The 25,216-nt window shown below is 36.9% G+C and overlaps 1 protein-coding gene across 1 annotated transcript in view; it reads left to right on the top strand.

Annotated features, from left to right (window-relative positions):
- The window catches only part of ANOS1 (anosmin 1), a 131,031-nt gene that overhangs the window by 74,239 nt on the left and 31,576 nt on the right, over positions 1–25,216 (top strand). The window contains exons 5-8 of the mRNA XM_038130968.1: positions 3,887–4,071; positions 11,076–11,205; positions 20,363–20,565; positions 23,051–23,198. Coding sequence (XP_037986896.1) covers positions 3,887–4,071; positions 11,076–11,205; positions 20,363–20,565; positions 23,051–23,198 — 666 coding nt within the window. The remainder of the gene's footprint in view (positions 1–3,886; positions 4,072–11,075; positions 11,206–20,362; positions 20,566–23,050; positions 23,199–25,216) is intronic.

The raw sequence follows: 25,216 nt of genomic DNA, 5'->3' as shown, positions 1-25,216 counted from the left end.
TTATACACTTAAATAGTTGAAAAATGTTCTCCTAATGCAGGAAAATAAGCATTTGTGAAGAGAATATTCTTTTACCACGTGGTTGGTGTTTTTGTAAAAGAATCAATTCTTCTTATGTCACTGATAAAAAATAAATATTATTCAGTTATTCACTTATTAATCAGATCACATGGGCTCTCTGTGGGAGCCTAATCAGCAGAACCCTGATCTAAACTCCATGCTTAGGTTTGAATCCATGCTTATTTCCAAATGTGAATGGAAACATAGGTGAAGAAGAAGGTGAACTTATTTTTAAGTTCATTATTTTAACTAAAATGTTAATAAAACTTTTTCAGTGTGTTCAGAAGGGAAACTATCGTGTTTGCAGGATGCTTTAGAGCAGCCCCTTTAAAACTATAGGGAATTAGTACACACCAGCACATAGCACCTTTCAAAATGAAAGTTATTAAAATGGATCACTTGTTTGTTTCTTTTGTCTTATTGAGACAAATGACCAGAGTGGTAAACAGGCATTCATGTTGTGTGTATAATGATTTACATCTTCAGCTCCATGCCACAACTGCAAAGCGTTCCAGTAAATAGAACAACTGGAAAAGGTAAAAACAAACATGCAAATAAAACAAGATTAAATGCTCCTGGAGCTGACACAGCATATGACAGGATATGATACACTCTGTAACCACACATGGAAGGTCTCCTCTGTTTGGCCTGATTAAATGGGAGCAGAACTAACCTTCCCTAACATCTTATCACCCATCTGCAGGAGGTGTTGGCTTGTAAGAGCATATATGTCTTGCAGAGGAAGGGCAAGCTCAATACCCTACTGCCTTCTCAGCTGATGAATTCAGCTAATTAGCCTCTTCAACCTGTCTTTCTGCAACAAAAGACAAATAGAAGTGGAGCAGTCTTGCTATTCATTTCCTCCAGGGGTAAATGACCTTCCTGTCACTAAGGAAGAGCAAACTCTGCAAGCATGACTAAGATCTAGTGAATAAGTTCAGTACTTATTCTTATCATTTTGACAGCACTCACAGCTTGAAAATGAACTCAGATTGAATCTAAGAGTCTGCAGAAGTTTCTATAGTTTTACTGTTGATCAAGTGCAGGAGATTAGTTGCAACAGTAGATGTAAAATTCCTGTCTGATTTGCTGGATTACCAAACTGAATTTGCCCTCTAGTACTGAGTGCTAAAGTCCAATCCTAAAAAAAATGTTAATGTAAGTACACTGCCAACAAAGACATATTACAAAAGTTTTTGGATTAATGTAACAAGTACATTTGCATCTCTGTTGGGAGTATTACTAATTGGTTATGTAGTCTTCACATATTTATATCCCTTTAGTGGAGATATCAAATATTGTCTCCTACTTTTCTATCACTGGCCTCATCCCCCTTCTTTACACTGTCTCTCAACTAGTGAAGGACTTGAGAAAGTGTCTCTACAAATCTGTGTAAAAAAAGGTAAATTGCGAAGGGAAGATTGGGACATTCAAAGAGTCTGATGGTGTGGCAAGATTGTAGTTGGATAACTGGGGTCAGACGGTCACCACAGACTCTTCATGCTTAAAGAAAAATAGTTTTGTATTGTAAACATAGTGTACAGTTTTAAAAGTGCTCACCTCTGAGTGCTTGCAGAACTGTGTTTACAATTGTGTTGATGATATGGATGTACCCTTTACAAGGCACTCCAATGGAAATATTTTGAATTCTGGGAGAACCAATGTTTAAGATACAGGTTTTCATGACAGACCAATGTGCAGCTACTTTTCATGGCACTGAGATACATGTGCTGTTTGAAAGACACCTTTAGAACCATTTTTGCTGGACTCTGCTATTGCACTCATACAGTGATCAGTGATTTGAATTCTTTGGTTAAGCACTGCAGACTTTGGACTAATGCAGACTTTGGAGCACTGCAGACTGAGGGCTAATTTGTTCCAGCACAAAAAAAGGGGATGACCATTTACATAATGAAAGGCACATTGAAGAGTAATTGGATCTTCACATCTGGATATTAAACTGATGGTGCTGGTTCCACAGGAGTATTTTAAAGTGCACTTGTGCCGTGCTCTCATTGTTTGCGCTGCCGTGCTCCATCTGCCCGCGGTTACGTAACACCGAGATATTTGCAATCAAGTGAATCCAACTGCCCCTAATGCAAAGCAGATGGAAGTTTTCTGAACATGCAAATTGTAGGATTATTGTGTATCATAACTAAAGAAGGATTTGCAAATGTGGAAATCCGAAGTCCTGTTCATTATGTTAGGCTAAGACATTAGGCTATTGAAGGATTTCCAGGGTCTAAACTGCTGTGATAACCACATCTAGGTACAGTAATTTTTTTTTTCAGGTGGATTTTAGGTTTCTTGAAGATCTACAAGACCATTTTCATTTACTTTTAGGTACTTGTATACTCAGATTTATAAGAACACCCCTTAAAATGTAAAAGTGGTTTGTGCACCTGAGGAAATTTTGGTACTAAGTCATCTGTGGCAGCCTGAGTAGGAAACAATTTCTCTAACCAACACATACAGCTGGCCTTATGTGGACAGTCATTGAAACAACAAAATAACTAAAGTGCATAGAATAATTTGCTAAGAAGGTTTATATGTCAAAACAGAGATCTTATTTGTGACATATGCTCAAGTGACAAAATGCTGCACACTCAAATATAAATATTCCTAATGTCCGTCGAGAGAAATGTATCTAACACTTGATTTGTTGATTTAATCAAAAGATGTCCAATTTGAAAAGTTGTTTTTTCCTTCAAGCTACTGCAGATGTTTTCAAAAAGGTGATATTACTGGCACTATAACAACATAAATAACCATCTTTTGGTGTCACTGTGTAATAAGAAATTACAGTAATATTTTAGAAATGTATCTTTTTCTCTGAAATGCAACAATTTGGCAATATGCGTAACATATCTATTCCAAGATGTCTTGGAATTACCTGTCCTAGTTCTTTAGGGAAGAGTGGAGAGTGACACGTCCTGCAGTACAGCTGCAGCATGTGAGTCAATAAGAACATGCAGCCACGGAGAAGCAAACAGCTTTCTTAAGTACATCAGACTAATGTAAGATAGATGAAATAATCACACTTCACTGGTCTGCACTGCTAAGAGCTTAGACACAGTCTGTGTCCAGTGGCTTGACTCTGGAGAAGAGCTGTTGGGCAACTGGAGAGTCTCCAGAGGCAACTGCAAGAATGAACACGGGTCTGGAACACCAATTTTAAAGGGAAATGGAGTGCACTGTGGTTATTAGACTGAAGAAGAAAACATTCAGAAGCATGATAAGAGTCTTGTGGTACATGAAAACCTTCTCCATAGATAAAAGAAAGCATCTGTTCCCTGTGATCCATGAACATCTTGGACCAGTATTGAGTTTATGATGCAGCTGAGGAGACTAAACAAGGCAGTGAGAAAACTTTCTTGTAGCAAGGATAGAGAAGTAGTGAAATAGACTACTATGTGATGCTATGGAAACTTTGCTTCTGGATGTATTTAAGGATAAATTGGGTGAAAAACAGAACAACAGGTATAACTGATTCTGCTTGGGGTCAAAGGGATCTTTCTCCCAGTTGTATTGGGCAAATGATCTCTGTAAAGTCAGTGTTAGCTTACAAACTTTCACGGCCTTCAGTTTTTTGATGAAACAAAAAAATAATTTTGAAGACTTTTTTAAAAACAAATTTTAATATTAACAGAGATGGGTTAGCTAGGAACAGTTCTGAAACTTCCATGCTCATAATTTCTCCTTTTTGGCATTTTCTCTGACAAACAATCTCTTTTTTTCAATTATTTTTATACATCTTCATCTACAAATGGCTTAATCATATCTTGTAAATTACTCATATATTTTTATCTGTGCATTCCTACTACAGGTGTTCCACTGAAACCCCGGAAAGAATTAAAATTCATAGAACATCAGTCTGGAGACCTTGAGGTGAAGTGGTCTTCAAAATTCAATATTTCCATTGAGCCTGTGATCTATGTTGTTCAGAGGAGATGGAATCAAGGGATCCATCCAAGTGAGGATGATGCTACAAACTGGCAAACTGTGGCACAGGTCAGTGCTTTGTAAGCAATATGGATCTAGTCTCAGTATGTCACAAATCTCTTGAAAAATGCAGAATTAGAGACCAAAATCCATTCAAGGAAGCACATTAGGGACATAGTCCTTCTGGGTTTAGTGGGACTCATTGCACAGTTTCCAAGGTATGGCTTAATTCTTGTCAAAAGTTAAAAAAATCCAGCTGGTGAAAAGGCTATTTATTTAAAACAAACAAACAAACTAACAACCCTCCCCCCCCCAAAAAAAAATAGAACAAAAAAAACCAGAGTTGCAAAACATTGCTAAAATCTTTATTCTTTGTAAAGTTGTTTTTCTCAGGTGTGACCCTCCCAATTCAGAAAAGTCTATGATGTTATGCTCTTATCACTCAGTGCAATCCAGACTAAAAATGTAAGATTCATGAGCAAATGTTTCTTAATGAGAAGCAGCCAACAGAGCATAAATTTTCACTTAGTTCCTTCCCAGTTTCAATCTGTTTTTTACCATGCTGACAGTCCACCTGGATGGCAGAGTTCCAATCGTTTATCTTACTGCTTCACCCTTATCCCTGCTGACAAGAAAAATAAAATGCTGATTTTGAAAAGATCTGCAAAATATCATTATAGCTAGGAAAAAAAAAAGGAAAGAGAGAATAAGTAGAACCATCCACAAAATAGAGTAAGGGATTTAAATTCTGTGACAATTTGTGTTCATTCTCAGTTCAGATTGTGTTGGAAAATGATATCTTATGAAAACATGAAGCTTGTGAGACTGAATACTCAGAAGTGAATTTCTTAGCTTCAGCGTGGTGCTAGAGGGAGCTGTCACCATGTTGTAGTCTTGCTCAGAAAAGGCCCCCTGCAGCAGACCTTGGCAGGAAACCTTACTTGTGCAAGCCCATGAGAGCATGTCCAAAACTGATCAAGTCACAGTGGCTTATGATCTCCCAGTTGAGGTGCAGGTCTTGAACCTGCATTCTCCATTCCAGGAAACAAGCTCCTGCTTTTGTTGCAAGAAAAATACCAAGTAGCAAAAAATGTGCCAGATCTGAATTGTTCCTCACTGTTACCAAACCATGTGTATGTGGCAGACTGTAGAAGCTCAGCTGTTGTGGCTGGTGAATCCGGGCTGCAAAGGGAGCACAGTGCTCTGCTGTTTCTCATCCCAGGAACAGACTTCATGCACATTTCTGGGAACATGCGCTATAGATGCTCCGCAGTAGCTGAACATACATGAACCCTTGCCCTGCAGTGGTTGTGCAGGAGAGTGTTTCAGAAACGTGTTCCTGTGCTAGAGCAATAAGAAGCCTGACAGCTGCCTTTCCTGGGGTCTGGTGAATGCAGGCAGAAGGGGCTGAGTTAATCACTGTGGCAGGAGAAGCCTCCTCCGACTGACATCTTTCTGACAACTTCACTGTCCCTTCTGCATCACAGGAGACACAAATTTGATTGTGTGGTGGATCCCACTGGGAATCTCAGTTCAAAGCACACTTCAGGATGCCTGACTGGCTTTGTGAACTGTGTATACCTTATGGGTCATGCAAGCAGGGCACCCTTGAGGGGGGCTAGTAAACAGAATTTCTGTCTTTAGACAGTAATGTACCTCCATGGTGTTTGTAGTTTTAGACATCCCACGAGGCAATCAAATTCATTTGGCCGAATACGATAGAATTTATTCTGCAATATCAGCAGCAAGGATGGACATCCAGTTTGACTTAAGTGATTGTGTGCACAGCCTCCAGGCTTTCCTTGTCTGTGTAACTGAGATGTTTTTCTTGTGTGATTCTAAAACATTGAGGTATGAGCCCTTAATTATAGGCAAAGGCTGAGAAAAGCTCTGCTGTTTAGCTAAAAATTCCCAGAGCATCTCAGTCCAGGGGAGATGATGCTGGCTCTTGCAAGCATTTTTTTTTTAATCTGCAACTTAAGGTAGAGACTGTGTGAAGAGCAGTCAAAGATCAAAAAGGCTTTGGGTGAGGGTCTGAATTTCTCTATGCTTATACCCATATACAGCATAAACAAAGTTATTGTTTGCAACTTCCTATAAAAAATTTCATAATATTTCATCAGTTACTCATCTAATTTTTTTGTCTATCCAAGAACAAATGGGGTTATAATTTTCAATGACTTTAAGGGGTTTAAATTAAAAAAAACAAAAAAAACCAAAAAACTTGCTGTATTCTATTGCCCTTAGAGGAGCTAATTTGCAAGTAATTTCTCATGTTTGACACAAATTTTTACTTTGTATTGAAACAGTAATTTTGAAAAAGTTTGCTTATTATTATGCCATGATTGTTGTGCCATCTTTATTTTTTCTTTTTAAGGAAGAAGGCTCAATCTATTAGTATACTATTTTGCTCTCCAATTATGTTAGGAAAGCAAACACATTGAAAACAAGTTTAGTTATTTTTCACTTCTGGAGGAAGGGATTTTTAATGTCGTTTTTTTACTGTGTATTTTGGGGAAAATTTGATATGATTAACCATTTGACTAATTACCATTAGTTAATATAAAAACTATGGTAACTAAGATGCTAGTTGGCCAAGCTGGTTGTGATGTAGAGCGTCCTAAGTGTTATGTGAAGTTTCCTACAGTACTGTAACTTAAGATTTAGCCAGCTGAGCAGAACCTGCTGCATTATCCCATGGAAATACTGTATGTCTTGTGAACAGACTTACCATTCCATTTGGTACTAATTCTCTCTAAAAATAGTAGCATTACTGTTTACATTGGAAATTCAGTTATTTAATCATATTACTATAATGTAATAAAGTTAATTAAAATATGCCAGACCAGTTATTTTCAGACAGAACATGTCTGTGCTGTGTGAATGGATTTCATGTATATACACACACACATACACACATATATATACATATGGGCAGACAGTGATGAAGTACATTTATTAATCTAGTCTGTTACTAAAATAAATAAGGGCCAGTATTTACTGATAGCTTGACTGTGACAGATCTTAGTGCCTCACCCTGCAATTGTCTAAACTCTGTGGACAGCGACTCTGTTTCAAAAATAAAGCTTCTGAAACACCTAAAGTTCTGGTTCTGAGGATCACAAGGAAGTTCTCAGCCCATGACATTGAGAAATACCTGCTGGAGCTTACCACCAGCTTACCAGTCCTGTACACTAAAGGTTTCTTTCTCCATGTCCCAGGAGGGGCTTGCTTTGGTAAGCAGTCTTAGAGAGTGCCTACCTTGTGTGGAATTGATTCACATGAAATAGGGCGGGTCTGCTGTCCTTTGTTAGAGTAGTGGATACAACACTCAGAATTTCTTTTGTATCAGAGGAAACATAAACTCAGCTTTTCTGATACCCTTCAGAAAAGGTTGGTATCCCTTCACTTTTTGAAATGCAAATTCTTTTATCACTGTGTTGTTTCCAAAGGTGTAGAGCTGTGAACTCAGCAGGGGAAGGCTGTACTCTCCTATTTCTATTAAACCTTTGTGCTGCAGAGAGGAGTCCAGGATTCATAGTGGGGAAAAATAGGGAATGAGCACAGTGAAACAGTCCATTGATTACTGTAATCCTTGGATATAGAGGAGAGGCCTCTGTACAAGTCTTTGCTGTGAAGAGTTCTTTGCACCAATTTTTAACATATATACATAACATATATACACTCTTTGGACTGTTGACACAAGAATCCCACCTGAATGGTCAAACTGCTATGCTGCTGGGTCAGATATTCTCTTTCTTCTCCCTCCCAGTCATAGTAAATCCCACCTTTCCCTTACAAGAAATTCTAACTTTCAGCCTTTCTTCCTCCAAGGAACAGTTTTGCATGTAAATATATAACATGTTATAGTTCTAAATAGCATGCAGCATCCAGGGTGCTAGGGAAGATCTTCCCCTTGCCTCTCATACAAAGGATGGAATTGAAGATAGGTCTTCATGCTCTGGGATGCTCTTAATCATTAGTCAATTGTAGGAGCAGCAGAGGGTGATTTCTGTAGCCGTGTTGAAGACAATAACAGATAATCCCCTTTTGAAGGACAGGATGAGGAGACTGCTTACAGGAAAGGGCTCAGGATTTAAACAGTTAAGAGCTGCTGGAAGAGGAGTAGAATTGTCAATGCTTCCTAAATGGAGCAGCTCTGGGCAAGTCTCAGCCCAATTCTCACAGAAAGCCCAACCTCTTTCTGCTTTCCAGCCACTGGAGGTAGCCTGTTGTCCCTTGGACCTAAGATGAGCTCTTGAGAAGAGAGGTATTACGGTATAATGTGTATTGTCCAGCTTGTGTCATTAAGATTACATGCTGCTCTTATATGAAGTTGTATCCTAATGTAATTAATAGGGATTTTCCCTTGTCTTCATTGAACTTTGCATAATACTGAAGGTGGACATGTTGGCCAGTTATTTTGTCTGAGGACTAATTTATTATTTTATTCCAAACAAAACACCTGTTAGGATTTGAAGCTACCTTCCAAACATTCGTCTTATAAGTAAACAATGCCAAATAAACAGTAATTGTGATTCGGTAATGATTTGTGTGGTGATCTTTTGTTTTTGTCTTTTATTTATGATTCTTAAAAATTCTATAAAATGGTTGGTTTTTTTCTTTCTTATTCAGACAGAATTTTAGGTATGTGAGGAAATTTAACCATTTGGTATCTTACATTTAGTACCACTCAGCATAGCTTTCAGTAGGTTTAAATTAATGTGAAAGATATTAAAAGGACTCTGAATATTATATTATGATCGTAGCTCCAAACATATTTAAGTAGTGAGAACTAACTAAACTAAAGCAATTAAACAAAAAAATAGATATAGCATTAAGGTAGTGTAATATATCTCAGGAGTATTTAGGTATTTCTAGAAATTTAGTAATTCTATGTAAAAGATACTTAGAGGTGCCAAAGTGGTTTATATCATGGTAGTTTGAGGTAGACCTGCATGCCATTGAGTTTAGCAGGAGCTTGGACAACAAAATGAATTATGAAAGTATTAGGCCCAAGGCATGTTCATCAGTTAAAATAATTTTGGCATTATGGATTGACAGTTTATTTGATTTTACATTATTTTGTGGTTGCCATGGGAAACTAACACAATTGAAATACTTCCTTTTAATCAACAGAATATAAGCTGGACCCAGTGACAAATAACACTCCTTTGACGAGATTGAGATTAAGTTTATTCAGATTATGCTTGCCTTGTAACAAAGTTCAGCAAACATGTTTTTAAAAGCCCAGAAGACTGTAACTAGTTATATACAATTAAATCTTGCTCCTGAACCTGTTTTCATTTGCAGCAATAGGGGAGCTGGCTGTTGGAAAAAAATGCGATATTTGAGTGCTCCATAAAATAAAAATAATTGCAAAAGTTGATTCAGGTAGGTTTTTTCTTCCCTGGGGCAAACCTTGGATAATTCCCTCTACAAGTAACATAAGGGTTAAAAAAGGAAAGGAGATGAGGTAGACTGTCAGGACTGTTACCCTTGCTTAAGTTGCAAAGAGAGTGGTCTGAATGGAGAAGGACTCTGAGTAGCAGCAATATGATGGGCTCAGAGTCTACAACACTTAGCAGTCTGAGAGCAGCCAATAATATGGTTTAGGAAGTGTCTCCTTTCCTTACATGCACAAACAAATGAGATATTTGTTTCCCTAAATTTTGTTTGTCACCAAATGAAGAGACTAAGTGGAGGATAGCACCTACAATTTTTGTTTATCAGGGCTCTAAAAGGCCATTGCTGAAGAGTTGAAGCAAATTCCTCAGTTTCTGGTTATCTGAGTTATGTCAGCAGCTTCTGGTTTCTTAGACAGATTTGAAAGGGAGCAAAAAGCAGAAATTATGTTGTGCCTTTTTCTGGGAACTACTTGGTATCATTACAAGTAATGTTGAATCCTATACAGGGAGGTTGGCTTCTTGAAGTTGTATAAAACAGAGCTTGTAAAAATAAATTGGTGTAACTACATTTTTAATGAGCTTGCATGTTTGGTCAGTAATGGTAATCAGTGATGGTTGTAGAATATATTTACACATATATGTGACATCTGGTTCAGGTTCGTGTGTTACTTTGATTAAAGAATTAAATCAAAATGTAGTAAACATGACATACTAAAGTAAATTGAAAACTGCATAATTGAGAGGTAATTGTAAAAGTAAAATTTCCATGTGGATGTGTTTTTGATGAGTTCTACAAAAATGCCACATCTTCTGTAGCTGGAAGTGATTCATTGGTTACCGGGAGGCTGTGTTCAGTTCTGGTGTTTGTACCTTAGGGAAAAAAAGAAAGAATGCAAAAGATAGCTCTTCAAAATGGGGTAAAAAAAAGTGGAAGAAAACAGGGCTCAGAATAAGAATGTGTAAAGCACTTCCTACTGAAAGGGTTCAGAGTGTATCTATGCTTATGCCATATTTCAGTGGTTCTCCCCTCAGGACTTAGAAATTGAACTCATGACACTGGCAATCTCAGTAGGTGTTGTTGGAGAAAAGGTCAGCTCCTATGACCTGAGAAAAGTCTTCAGGGAAGAGTTAAGGCTGTAAGTGTCTTTTTGACCTAAGTGCCAAAGATGTGAAGAAGGCTTACATTCATTATCTGAGAGTTTTGTGTTTCCTATGAACTAGGAAAAGTGGGTTCTCACAGCACTGGATTTCATTAAGCTATTTTGGACCCCTAATTCTCTGAGAATTGAGAATAGAGGAAATCAGTCCTGTCACCTGGGGCAACAAGTTGCCTGAAATATCACCTGAACAGTGAGACCCTAAACACTGGTGAAGGTTGTGATAACTGCAGAACTAATGGTGTGAATTTAACAGCACTTCACCTATTTTCTAAAGGCTACTTTTTCCAGAAGAGACCCTCAATGCACTGTAAAATTGGATGGTTTTATCATTTTGTTCACAGCTGTAAATGCCTTGCAGTGCAGAGGGATGGCTGGAGTCAGGTGAGGTGGTTGCATGCAGCCTGTGATGCTGGTGCGTGCTCAGCCAGACTGATGGGTGTTGCACAGCAGTTGACAGGTAACCAAGTCAGAACAACCAGTGTAAGTGTGGCATTTTCCCCCCCAGACTACGGACGAGCGCGTTCGGCTGCCGGACATCCGGGCGAGCAGGTGGTACCAGTTCCGCGTGGCTGCTGTGAACGTGCACGGCACGAGGGGCTTCACAGCGCCCAGCAAGCACTTCCGATCCTCCAGAGGTGAGTTTTCCTCATGCTGTCTGGTTCTCACCTTCCTCTCACTCCCACCTGGAGCGCAGCCTGATCTGCCTGCTTTTGTGGCAGAAGTTTTTGAACAGGTGGGCTTTTGAGTAGCTTTGCCACTGACTTTAGAAATGATGTGAGATTTGTTTGAAGTCAGCAAAGAAATTAAAAATTGAAGTGTCATTATTCTTTCATCAGTAAGGGTCCCCATGAATAAAACTCCTTTGAAACATTTTCCACATGATTATTATCAAACTACATGATCCTGACTATGAAATAGGGAAGAACTTGGGTTTCAGTGTGTTAATCTGAGAGGTTTATATTTTTTTTTTTTTTTAGTTATGAGAAATATGTTACTGTCATGTGTTTAGTAGAGTATTGGAATATTTTATGGCCTGTATCTAAATAATTGTAGCAGCATTGTTTTGATGGAACTTTGGACCCTATTATAATTTCCTCTTGATAGCGCTAATTGTAAGTGCTTAAGAATAAAAAAGAGCATAAATGCAAAGCAGCATGTTTCTGTTCATTACAAAGTCATGCCTGATGATCCACAAAGTATTGTAGGAATTTTGGTTGATGGTTCTGGTTTTGCAACCGTTTGGGCAATAAAATAACTTTGGAAATTATTTCTGTACCAGTAAATGCTACATGGGGGATGGAGAATTCTCCCATCCTGTGAAAGTCCTGGCATTCTCCTTGGTGTGCTTTTGACCAACATGAAGAAGAATTTTCCCAGAAGACTCTTAGGCATAGTATAGGGGTTAGCACAGGCCAGAAACTATTCTCATTAGACAGATGATCTGGATGTGGTCACCCTCTCTAAAAGGCAGTCAATAATGTGGGCATATCCAGACCATGCTAGTCGACTTTAGTGCCAAAGAATGAGATGCAGCACTCTTCACTCTGCTAATAGAAGCAGTTTCTAATAGAAAGAATTGTTGTTATTTTAGTAGTGACAGAATCTTTACATTGGTATAACTTTGCATACTTTGAGGAATGTATTTCCTCCTCTTTCTGCAGACAGAATTACCTTGCAGTACAAGCAGTTGTCATCTTTGGGTTCCCGTGCTGGGTTTTAGCTTACTGTTTGGTCATATTCAGTCCTAGAAAAAAAATTTTTCATAGGGGCATTTATAGAGGCATGCAAACACTTTTGCTGGAATGGAAGGTTTACTCTCTTACTGAATAACTATATGTTAGCCTTAATAATTTTTTTGGTGCTCTAGCCATATTTGTGGTAGGAAGATTAGCTGTCCCATTACTTCTGTGACCACAAACATTTTCATGCACAGAATAAATATTATTTTAAGAACTATGATGCTTAAGCAGCATACACTTTCAGAAACATAAAATAATGCCGCTCTTTTGGTCTGTGTTGATTTTACTGTAAGAACTCTTCAGCAGCAGTACCTTTCTCTTCTTGAACAGCACTTCAGCAGATGCAGCAGTTTGTTGCTGAATCTGACACCAACTTTCTTTTAAATTGAGATCATTGACAGTTGTTTTATTGAATTTGTAAATATTTTCCAACTATCCTGCTTGAAACCACTATTACTACAATTACAGAAAGGTATGTTATAGTAGTACTGAGGTTTTGGCTTGAACATGACATTTTCAGACAGGATTTGTATAACTTTCAAAAAAATTGGTCCCCTGCTGAGTGTGCTAGCCATGCTCAAAATATCATCCCTGGTAATGAATATAAGAATGTCCATGTCATCCTGAAGGTCTCTTTAGCCCAGAATCTGACCCCAGCCAGAGGTGGGTTTCTGGATAACAGTGTAAGATCAGGTTAAGCATATAGGGGTATTTCTTTAGAGTAGTCTCCCAGCTGGCAGTAATTTGTGTTTCAGGAACTTGTGGTTTTGAAATCATTACATGAATACCAGAGTCCTCTTGTGGTCTCTGCAGCTACCCCTGAAGCACTTGCTCTCCTTGAGAACTGCTCACGGCTGTCTAGTGGAGATGAAGAGCACTTTTAGGGCTTTGTGACAAGGGCAGTGGCAGTCAGTAGTACCTCTGCATGCTCTTACCTAATAAACCAAAATTTTGATAATGGCAGCAAGTATGTAGCCAGCATTCTTCAAAAGGCTTCTGGAACTCTCAAAATAACTGTTTTCAAATCTGAGCTCCAGCCCTTGGCAGAGGACTGTGAATTGACAGACAAGCAGCAGGGAGTTCAGTGAGCTATCAGCTTCACAGCCCAAATCAGCCTATGCTGGCAGCTCATTTGGCCATTCTGGGGGCTGTGGAACTGCCAGCAGCTCTTATAAAGATGTCGAGATTGCCAGATGAAATGTGTAGTCACTCTAGGTGACTCACATGAAGATGCTGCTGGGTGCTGACTGCTGGGAAGGATGCTGGGGTGCTCCTGTTGGTGTCTTTGAGCTTCCATATCCCCAAGGTGGGCTGTCAGAGTGGTAACAGTTACAGTGTCACACTAACATTTAATTACTGCTGGAGAGCTCAGTGGGAAATGACAGCCCCTGCCTGTCAGAGGGCTGTAGAGAGGCAAAAAACTGTTGCTCAGATGTGCCTAGTTTTTTGAGTGCCAGCATCTACTGGTCCCTGCTGAGCTCCTACAGGCACATTTAACCTCCAGTTTGGAAAAGAAAAGTGGATTTTGGCATATCACCTTTGGAAGTTTGCTGCCTTTCTGTGCTGTGTTTGTGTGAAGCGTGGACAGAATTTCACATCAGTGTTTCACTTCACCCTGTTGTGCCAAGACCAAGAGAAGATTATTATCTTGGTCAAACTTAGCAGAAGGTTTCTTCAAAAATAAACCCTTTGATCAAGAAACATGACAGTAATTCCTGAGACAGTTTCTCACGCAAGATACTGAACTTTTACCAATTGCTCATAAGTAATAATGAGTAGAAAATTATTTGGGTTTGTTTTTTCCTTTAAAGGGGGACAAATATGATATTTAATCTGAATCTAGGAAGAAGTGTGGCACCACAAAGTCTCTGTCACTAAATATTTTAAGATGTTAAGAGGAATATTCAAAAACGTGCTGTAATTACTCAGAGAGAGAATTTTTGTCTGGTTACCACAATACTATTTTATACTGCTTTGTCTTTTTGAAAATGCAAAAAACATGCTCTCTAAGTAGACACAGCAAAATAAGCTTTTGTTTTATTCAAAATGATGTTAAGTCTTCTGAGGTAATTATTTATCACTAAATAAAACTCCTCATTTTCCAAAGTAATTTAATTTCTCAGTCATGAAAAAGACAAAACCAGGAAAACAAGAATATTTCATCGAGCATTTCAACTTGCCATTCTTCATCTAGTTGTGTTTTGAAGACTGATCTACTGCAGCTTTGGATGCTTTTATGCCATAAACATTTGAGGTGAAGATTTACTAGCTGTTCTACATTGCCTCATGTGTTCATCCCGGATGAACGTTAATTTGTTGGCAGTAATTTGTAAATAGTAAATAAAGTGACATGGCTGAGAATTTTTGAAATATTCCAAGCTTAGGCAGAGCTCCTTTTTTAATGCTGGTTTTTTTGGTTTGTTTTTTTTTTTTTTATAAAGGAAACAAAGGGTTTACATGTACTTTTCTGACATGACCCTTTACAGGGAATAAAGTGAAGCTTTGTTTTGCCAAAATGCAATTCCAAAATTACAAGAAACACAGGTTGTAGATCAGTTTGTGGTGGAGTGGCTGGAAAATTAGGTGAATATTGCACCTAGAAAGTGGATTCTTTCATATAACTGGGACTGTGCATATGGACTTTTACATTGATACTGTCAAGTAAAATTAATCCAAATTTTCTGCTATTTTGGCAGTGGTTTCCACTTCTCTTTTCAGCATTTTTTAATTTTGTGTGCTTTCCTTTTATCTTTAATTGAGTGGCAACAATTTCCAATCACAGCAATAAATAAAGGTAACTGAATACCTGACAGAACATTTTTGGTCCACAAAGATGCAAATATCCTTCTATTCATATTTAGGCTGGCTCTCTCCAAGCTGTTTCCTTTCTTCTGGAAGCAGGAGAGGACTGTTCCTACAATCCATAAATTAGTCTCCTTGGATGAAAAATACCTGTGTTTTTCTTCCAGTAAGCAGGCCCTGGATAACTTATCCTAACTGGTCAGAAGCTGCTTGGCACTAGTAATACAATTTTTAATGTGTTGCGTTTGGTTCAGAGTTCTTAGGCTATTTTTTTTCCCTAGCATTTTATAATTTGTGATGGGAATGAACTCTCAATACCAGAGACTTCAGTTAACTCTAGGACTCAGCGTTAGGCATTTCTATGTCATATATTATCTCACTGGTCTGTAGGTAGGAACTGTGCCATTTTCAGAGACAAGAAGATCAACACAATGAGCCCAAACCATCTGACCCTTCCACCTCTGCTAAAGGTTTTTATCTTCACCATGAAGGCAATTGCTGGCATACACTGGATAGATTGTCAAGCAAAAGGAAGCAGACAACATTGTTTTCACAGCACATAAGTACCAGGCTGGATGTGATTTCATGCATACATTACTGAGTGTTAGAAAAACCAGAACAGACACCCACTCATGGCAATAAAATTCTTTCTGTTGCTCCTTTGAGACCAATGATTTTTTTATGCTGCTGCACAGCTGGTTTATGTGTGCCATTTCCATTGGGCAGAGCCAGTCCTCCTGCTTACACTGTCGAACTGTTTAATGGTTGGAAACTTGTCTGTAGAGCACCTTCAGCATACTTTCAGAGTTGGAAGGTCTCATGTTTGAAAGATAGCAATGGGAGATCTATTTTAAGTCGGGGAAGATGCTCCATAAAAAAATGGTTTATATTATTGTCACACTTGCTCTCACTTTTACAGCTCAGAATGAGAATTCTGATTCCAATGCCATTATTCCCCTGTCTGACACCTATCCCAAATAATTTACTGTTTTCACTACAGTTGCCACGTTGAAAGACAAAGTGGATGAACTGAAACAGCGATTCGTGTGTATACCTAGTCCAGACTGTTTTTTAAGGTTTTGCAAAGGTGTTTGCAAATATTATTGATTTAAAGAACTTTGGAAAATATAAACTATTACTATGTTCACAAATATGAGGGTGGGAAGATGTTAATTTTGTAATGGTGGTGATGTGAGTGTTTTCTTTCTTTCCTTTATTTGCAGCAAGAAATACTCCCTTTTGGGGACTGGAGGCAGAATTTTGCTTGTGATGGCTGAGTAGCCAGAAAGACAGGAATTTAGGTCCTTTGGGTATACTCAAGCCAAACACAATCCAGACAAATGGAGTACTTATCCCATGTGCTGGAACAGCAGCTTCAGCCTTGACCTAATGAAGCTATCATTTCTAGCAGTGAGAAGCGATTTACTTGTCAGGCTGCTGAGACCAGAATTTTTTAGGAGTTGAGGACAGCTGTCTGTGCCAAATTCTGGGATATATAGAATGACTTGTAGCTTATTTGCCTTGTTGTACAAACTGCAAAGGAAAAGCTGCAACTAGCATTGCTCTTTCTGCAAACCAAAGAATTTGATTTAACACTCAGATAAATTCATGTATATAAAGTATCAGTACTTTGCATTCCAAAAACTGGCAGCAGTTTCCATTCCAGTAATTTTACATCTGTGTATCTGAATTATACATATGGGCAGTCAGTCAAAAGGATCACAGGTATATGAAGGCTAACAGTAGAATGGCTATTAGCTTTATAGTCAGCAGAATGTCACTTTAGCTTTATAGTTAGGTTAACAAACACATTATGTAGTCAGCTTTATGATTCAGTACCAGTTATTAGACCTTGAAGTATTTTAGCACGAGTTGTGTAGTGCTTTTAATGTCGACATGGACATAAGCATGACAGACCACCTTGTAGAAGCATAACTTTTCCATTCAATGATGCAGAAAAAAACAACTAATCTGGTATGTGGTAACTGGCTGGCATGCATTGTAGAGGAGCATGCTCATAAACATGTCACAGTTTTGTTTTTTTTTTTTTGTTTGTTTTTCTGGGTTCTTTGCTTTGCTGGTGAAACTAATTTTTTTCAAATGAAGAAATAATTAATATCCTTGGGTTCTTAACTTACAAAATGATCATTCTGTCACTTGTAATAGTGATGAGAGTCACAGAAATATATCAAAATAGATGAATAAATTATATAGTATTATTGAAATACTTAATATGGAATGGATCCTAATCTGAGATAAAATGCTCACTGAGTGTCTTAATATTTCAGGTAATACAACCCAAATCCACAAAATATTTTACTGATGCACCATACAAAAAGACAGGATTTTTTTTTCAGTTGAATACATACAAAACTGTAATAAGTTTTGTTTATCTTTGATATTTTATATCTTTATAGCTAATTATTTTCTTGATCTGTCTACTAGTTTTAATAAAGCTCTCATAGAAAATGTGTTACTTTCAGTGTCTCACCTTTTCATGTCTGTTAGCTGCACATCTCCTCCTTTCTGTCTTCTCCCACCACCACTGTTCTTGTTCAAAGGCATTTTTATGGATGACATTTGAGAGGCTTGCAAAAGTCTTTGAAGAAAGAGGGCACTCAGGAAAATATCTGCTATTGCTGTATTATTTCACATGTGTATTCCTTCTAAGAGGACATTCTTTCTATCCTTAACTGTAATTACCCAATGATTTTTAATGCAATGTTTGTATTCTCACACAGCAAAGTAGAAACATTCATAGATTTTTCTTTCAAATGTGGATCAGTATTTTGTCTGCTGCCTGGACTCTGTCTAGTGAGCACAGAAGAAATGCTACTGATAATGTTCAACAATCTGTGCAATTATAGAAAGTACAGATATGCTGGTGCTGTAGAATTTAGAAGAAATTATCTATTGGTTTCAGTACACACGTAGTTCTTTCTAACTGCTTTCTTTTGCTGCAATGGATATATAAACATTTGAAAAGAAAAAAAAAAATCTAAATTTGGTCATTAGTTTTTAGACCTACAAAAAATTGGTGAAGAGAGCTTCAAAATATTTTTAATCGTGTAATACACTTTGTCCAAAGGAGCTATTTCATTTAACTTTTTAATCTTTTTAAAAATGACCCTCTGTCTCTTGTAGATGCAGAATGAGGACAAACATGCTTTATAGGTTGAATTATTTTTGCTTATATCTGACCATTTGGGAAGATATATTCTCTGAAACACTTTTATTTTATCCCATATGTTTTGTATACATAATACATGATGCATAGCTCTTCTGGGAGATAACCTGAATAATTCACCTACAGTAATATGATCATGTTGCACTTCAGGTTATAAATGTTTTATATCCCTAATATAATGTCATATAACATATAAAAGCCCCTAACATTTTAAATCAGTGGAGATGAATGCTTAATAAATGTCTTATATGTGTGAATCATGATTCTGTTTATATTTAGTTTACCTAAATTACATTTTATACCTACCTTTTAAGTAATAGAGGTAAATGAAAAATTGTATGAGAGAATAGTACAAACTATTTAGCTAAATTTTTCTTTAATTCTGGAATAAGTAGCCTAGTATACTTTAAGATGGAGTGGTTGGCAGCTTCACAGGTAAGGAAATAAGCGTAATAGCAGTGCTTCTCCAAAGCCAGAAAAAATAAACACAACTGACTTGCTAGTGGATTAAAAAACACATGTGAGAAGTGAGGCATTATCACTATTTGGAAATTATGTTAAATTTCCAGAATTCTTAAGTATGCTTTGTAACTTTTGTAGCCAAAAGTTAGGTTGAATTGTATGTGTGAGGAAACAGGGACATCCATTACTATTTAACTAAATGGAATGTGTGAGGAAACAGGAGTATCCATTGTTATTTCAGCAAAAGTCCTGTTTAATAACAGGAATAAGTAATTTTTTTTCACATCTGCTGATCTTTAAAGGGAAATGCTGTCTTTATTTATTCTGAATGTGTCTTTTTTATAAACTAAATGATAGAATTTGTCAATGAGACCATTTGTCATAGGGATTATCTGATGAATTAAGTATGCCTGGAATGTTTATTTAACAGCTCATTTACCAATTTAAAATAAAGCAGGTGAACCATACAGTAAATGAATGAATGATGTCCCCTCCTCACACCTCCAGGTTTTTTTCTGTCAAATAAATGAGGGCCCATATGGCTGTTCATTCATAACATGTCTTAATTGCTGTTAATTTCCTTTACTCTTCTGATATGCTTTCATTTTATTTTTTTAGTCTCACTGCTTACTTCTATGTAATTTTTTTTGCAGTTTCCTTGTACTTTGTCATCAATTTTTGGCTGTCAGAGACATTTAAAAAAGGGTAGAAATTAAAAAGTCGAATTAAAAAGTAGGAGTTGGTAAACAGCAACTGGACTTTCAGAAGTTTTGTTGCAAAATCTTCATTGATTCATATTACTTGGGACCAGGATATTATATAGTGAATCCACAAGGAGAACCTTACATTTAATATTGGAAAAGATCTAATATTTAATCTTATTCAAATTCTGACTGTTGTGTGTCCTTGACTCTAGAGTCAGCACACAGACAACTGAAGGAATACTATCTCAGTTGATATTGATCAGGAATTGAACCAGAATAGTGAAATAAATCAAAGGGGTAGCTAATTGCTTTTTGACATTCTAAAAAAAACCTATAGATTTCTACCATGGTGTAATGTATCATTATGCTTTAATTACATTTAGTCTAAGGAAGTGTTTATGTCCCATGGTGGTAGATATCAATATTAGAATTTTGAAGAAAGATTCAATATGTCAAAAAATATTTTCATTTTCTGAGAATTATCTGGCAATGAAAAAATATTCAGTGTTTTAGCCATACAGTTCTGTGGTGACTCTACAAGGCCAGTTGGGGAACCTGAATGCTTTACACTCACTGTGTATTTAAAGTAGTGAGTGACAGAAGGAAAACTGATAGTCTGGTACATTTTGACAAAGCTTCATGATGTTTGTGGACTATCAACAGCACAGAATAATGACAAACTAGATGCTAACCCATAATTTTTGTTTCAGTCGAGTTTGAATTTCTAGAATTTACAAGCCATATCAATTACAGGATGTCTTTGCCTGGATTTTCATCAATGTATTTAGAGTGTATAGCTGGCTCAAGAATGCCTCATAAATATGTGAGGTGAAGATAATCTTTACCTTAATGAACATAATTTTTCCCTTAGAATATTTTCATTTTTTCTAAATTCTAGATCCATCTGCTCCGCCAGCTCCATCTAATATCAGGATTGCCAATATCAGTGCAAACAATGATGGGAGTGTAAATGCAATGATTACTTGGGATCTTCCAGAAGAGCCTGACATCCCAGTGCACCACTACAAAGTCTTCTGGAGCTGGACATACAGCAAATATGTAATTCCAGCAAAAAAAAAGAGAAGGAAGATTACTGATGGGGTAAGAAAGAAAACAGTAACTGGGACAGAAATATGGTTTATGTTTACACAAAATAGAGTGTAAGTATAAAATGTGTGGTAAGTTCCAGTGGTTTCAGCCACTGGTAAAGTAGTGGTCCTAATTTTTAGTATCATGAAGCCCATAGGAAATTTTGATCTCTCAATCATTTTCTTACATTGAACTCAGGGAGAGAAGTAAACTTCTGCCTTAAAAAACAAGTAAATATGATAAGATTTTTCAGGAAAGATGAATGAAAAGCTAAATTCTGTTAGTCCTCTAAATTTAGGCTTATTCAGTTAGTGCTTCTTAAAGTGTTTATTTTATTTGAAAGCCTGACATTGTCTGTCACATTGTTCTTTCCCTATGCAAGTAAAATTTGTGACATTGTCACAGAGTAATCTTTAAACAGTCAGTGTAGGTCTGAGGGAAAAACATACACAAAACTCTTGAAATAAACTGCTGTACCAAAGATATGGCAATATTCCTTAGCAGCAAGTTCTTATGAGTTTCTTGAGTAATATGTTAAATATTGCTTTACTGGAAAACCTTTTTGTTATGATATTGTTGAGGATATTGCACATTATTTTAGAGCAATTAATTGAAATATATAGAAATAACAGAAATCAGTTAGACACAACTTGATTCTTGGTGCTTTGGATAGTGAGAATTTGGTCCCATGTGTATGTTAACACTGTTTTGGCTCTGACTGCCCATGGCACTGTGTTGAATGACAGTCAGAGGGACACAATTCCCCCTGTGTCCCTCATCAAATCCTGACAGAAATAAAGGCAGTGAAGGCTCTGTGATGAAATCATGCAAGTCAATTTGCACAGAAATGAAGGTTAGTTATTTCTTGTTCTTTCCAAAAAATAATTGTGCCAGGATAGGATTAGGGTTCGACTGTGCTCCATAGAAAAGTTTGTGTTCCTCTAGAAACCTTACATTGGGTAAAGACCTTCAGGAAAGAGGCTTCAGCCTAAAGATAACAGGGACCTTTCTCTCTGCAAGCTGGTTGGTACATCAGAAACCCCAGAGAATTTTAAAATTGAGTTGGGTCTTTAATACCTTTCCATAGGGTATTTCCTTCATACAATGATACTGAAATAGGTCCATTAGAACATTAGGGTAATGGAAACAAAGTTCTGATCTTGAGTACAGGGAAATACAAGGTGTATTTTATGGAAAAGGCAGGTTCTTACAATATCTCTCATATTACTCCTGACTCGTACTTCTGCAGCATGAGATGAAACTGCACAGCACTGCCAGTGAGATTCAGGACACTCCAGATGCTATTGCTAATCAATGGTCATTTGAATATTGTAGCAGCTCTTAGCCTAAAGAATGGCAAATGCACGAACATTTAAAAAACAAAAAAAAAAGAAGAGGTGGAAAAGTCTTAACTTCTAAAGATCATTGAAGATTATTTTTGTCCAGTTTGTACCTTTAGATGTAGGTCAACCCAAATAATTTGGTGCCGATTTCCCTATGAATTCATTCCAGGTAGACATTGAATTATTTTGATTACAATATTGACACTGTTAATCGAAAGTCATAGTCAATATGTCAGCACTAAACAAGTATAGATAATTAATACTAAATACTTTTTGGCAATCCCCTTTTTAACATCCCAAGTGTTACATATGGGGTGGTTACCTTGGTATATAGTTATCTTTTTTACTCTATAGGGACTGTCAAACTTGAAAGGCACAAGGAATTCTAATGAAAACATGGAGTAATATTTTCCACCTGGCATATGGACTAGAAGGATATTTTTATAATTGAACCTAGCAAAATGAAATATAAGACTGGGAAGGCTGGACTCTTCTTTACAATATCACGTGCCTTGCCTTATGGGTTTTTGACTGGAGAGTGATAAACCTAATCTGTTGTTTGCCCATTTTATACACTTCCGTGACATTGGAAATTGTATTTTTTCTGTCCTATTTTCCATTATACACAGGAGAAGTGTTCTTTCCTATTTTTGGTATTTTTGGTTGGTGTTTGTTTTTTTAATTTTTATTTTTGAGAGTTGAAACAAACAAAATGTATTGAAAGATGTATTAAATGTTGGACTTCAGCTATCTTCAGACTGACTGTCTTTAGAAAAAAGTTTTCAATTGCTTTACTAATGCAGAAATTGTGGAAAAAGGTGCTTAAATTCATTTTGCTAAAATGATTTTGGCATAAGAGAAAAACCTTGTTATATAGAAGAAAACCTCTTAGGTTTTGCCTAAACAATAGGTTTGGAATTGCCAAGAAACTGCCAGAATTATGCAAACATCAAGTAGGCTAGTATTTTCTAAATGACACAGGAGAACAGAGTCCAATTAAAGAAATCTTTTACAGAAAGGAAATTTTGCTCTGAAATTTATAAATGAGTTTTCTAACTTCAAAATGTAGTGTGCCTAAGCTAACAAGCCTGCTTTTAATAAAGGCATGTGTTTCAGCAATATTATAACTGCTTTGTATATTTATTCTATTATAGGCCCAAAATTATGTGGTCCTGGAGGGTCTCCAACCCAACAGCAACTACAATGTAGAGCTGCAGGCAGTAACACGTTGGGGTCAGATACGCCTAAAAAGTCCTAAGGTTTCTCTCCATTTTAGCACAACTCAGGATATCAGGAATAATAGTGAGTAATCAAGCACCTGAATGCTTTCTCTCTCCTTTTTCTGGAATTTGAATGTTTTATATAATGATTTCTTAAATTTTAAAAGATAATTTTCTTTTAGTGGGCTGTTCCACAGCACAGTGATCATCTCCTGGTCAGGTTCAGTAACCTTTGCTTGTTAAATTTCTTATTTAAAAATTGGTGATAGTTTTTGCCTAATTCTTTGACTCAGACTCCATTCACCTAAAATAAACAGTTGCAAAGAAAATGGAAGCCTTTGCATAACTGTAGTGTTAATATTTTTTTGGATTCAGTACAGGTATAGATACTGACTGTGTTTCTGAATGGATGGAATAAAACCATTTTTGTGTGTCTTGACTGGACGGTATTAACCTGCAATGTTTTCCAAAATCCTGGCTATTTTTAGTAGCCCATTAAGTCAGATACTTGGAACACAAAAGCTTGTGTCTACTATGAGTTGCTGTATAACACATTGAGTCTTCTTTTAGGGAATCTAAAACATTCCATGTCTGTCAACCATGCATTCTCAAAATACTGCACACATAGGACCCACATTCAAATTAAAATCTCAGAGTGTTCAGATGATAGGTTATATAGTGTAAAGGTCTTTAGAACCTCACAGGCTAAATAATATAATTGCAAACTGTATCTGAATCTGGCAGAAAACCATTATTCTTTGCCTTGTTTAAATGCTATTTATACAATTACAGTACAATACTGAGTTACTGCCACAATTGCTGATAGGTCTCTGATTAACTAATGCAGCAGAGTTCTGAAAATAAGATGTTAAAGAATGTGATTTTAATTATTCTGCCATGACTCCATTTCATTTTGTATTCATTTACATTCTTTCTTTAAAGTACACTAACAGTTTAAACTTGTAGCCATTTTCATAAGAGATCTGTAATTACTTTTAACCTCACTAATCAACTGCTGTTGTTGCCATATTCTGTTAGGGTATTCATAAAATATTGCAATGTGATTGTTAGCTATCACAGACCTTCTTGTCTGTGGTTGGCATTAATGTACCAAGAAGAAGAAATAAGCTGAAGTATCCTTTTTCCCATATTAAACTAATCTTTACTGCTCTTTTGGGCCATCTTGAGAGGCAGCAGAAGGTCAAGTTTTCATCTCTTCCATGCACTGAGTCTTTGCTTCAAATCCATACCAGAATATCAGCTTGAATCTCCACTGTCTCTATATTAGGCAAGGTTGAGGTAAATCCTCAGTGAAGCCCAATGTAAGTGAATATAAGAGTTCTGCCTTTTCCTTATTGGCCCTCCCAGATTGTACCTGTGCTTTTTTTCATCCCCTAGAAAAGGAGCTTAGTTTGCAGGACTGTGCATGGTATCAAAATCTTCTTGCATTTATCACATTAAGTTCTCCTTCTTTTTCTATATGTACACAGGAGATGTAATAGAGGAAAAAAATAACTTTGAGAACTGGGTGTTTAATTGCATACACTGAGCCACTGAGCTCTGCTAGAGGAGTATCGTTGGTGTTTGAGAGATTTCAATTTTGCTGATTCTTCTCCTAAGAATTATTTGTAGGTTTTTTTTTTCTCTTTTTTCTTCCCCTGCAAAGTTCACTAGATAAACAAGCAAAAATTTTTTTCCACACTATCCCTCTACCCAATTTTCTTTTCATTTTGATAAATTTTCTGTGAAGTTCTGGCTCTTGGTGCTAAACTTTAAGGTTTTTAGTTTTCAGTCCAGTCATCTGGACTGTCATGTCACCACGACATCACAGCTTTAAGTGAGAACTCAACTCACAGCTGAGTTTATGTTAAATCAAAGAATCCTGATGCTGGGGTTTTATCTGTCTGGGGTTGTTCTGTGTCCTGCTAAGTGGGAGAAAATTCTAGATGCCATTGTATACAACTAGCCAAAAAGAAAATGGGCAAACTTTTTGAGTTCTTTGTCTCATTTTATTATTAGTGTAGCTTTATAAATGTTTCCAACTTGGGAGCAGGGATAATTAATCAACTGACCTTTGTCATCCTTTATTGGTACTCCTGA

This window comes from Motacilla alba, chromosome 1 (assembly GCF_015832195.1).
Source record: "Motacilla alba alba isolate MOTALB_02 chromosome 1, Motacilla_alba_V1.0_pri, whole genome shotgun sequence".
Classification (NCBI taxonomy): domain Eukaryota; kingdom Metazoa; phylum Chordata; class Aves; order Passeriformes; family Motacillidae; genus Motacilla; species Motacilla alba.
The sequence above is the reverse complement of the archived record's forward strand: the minus strand, read 5'-3'. Positions and strand labels throughout refer to the sequence as shown.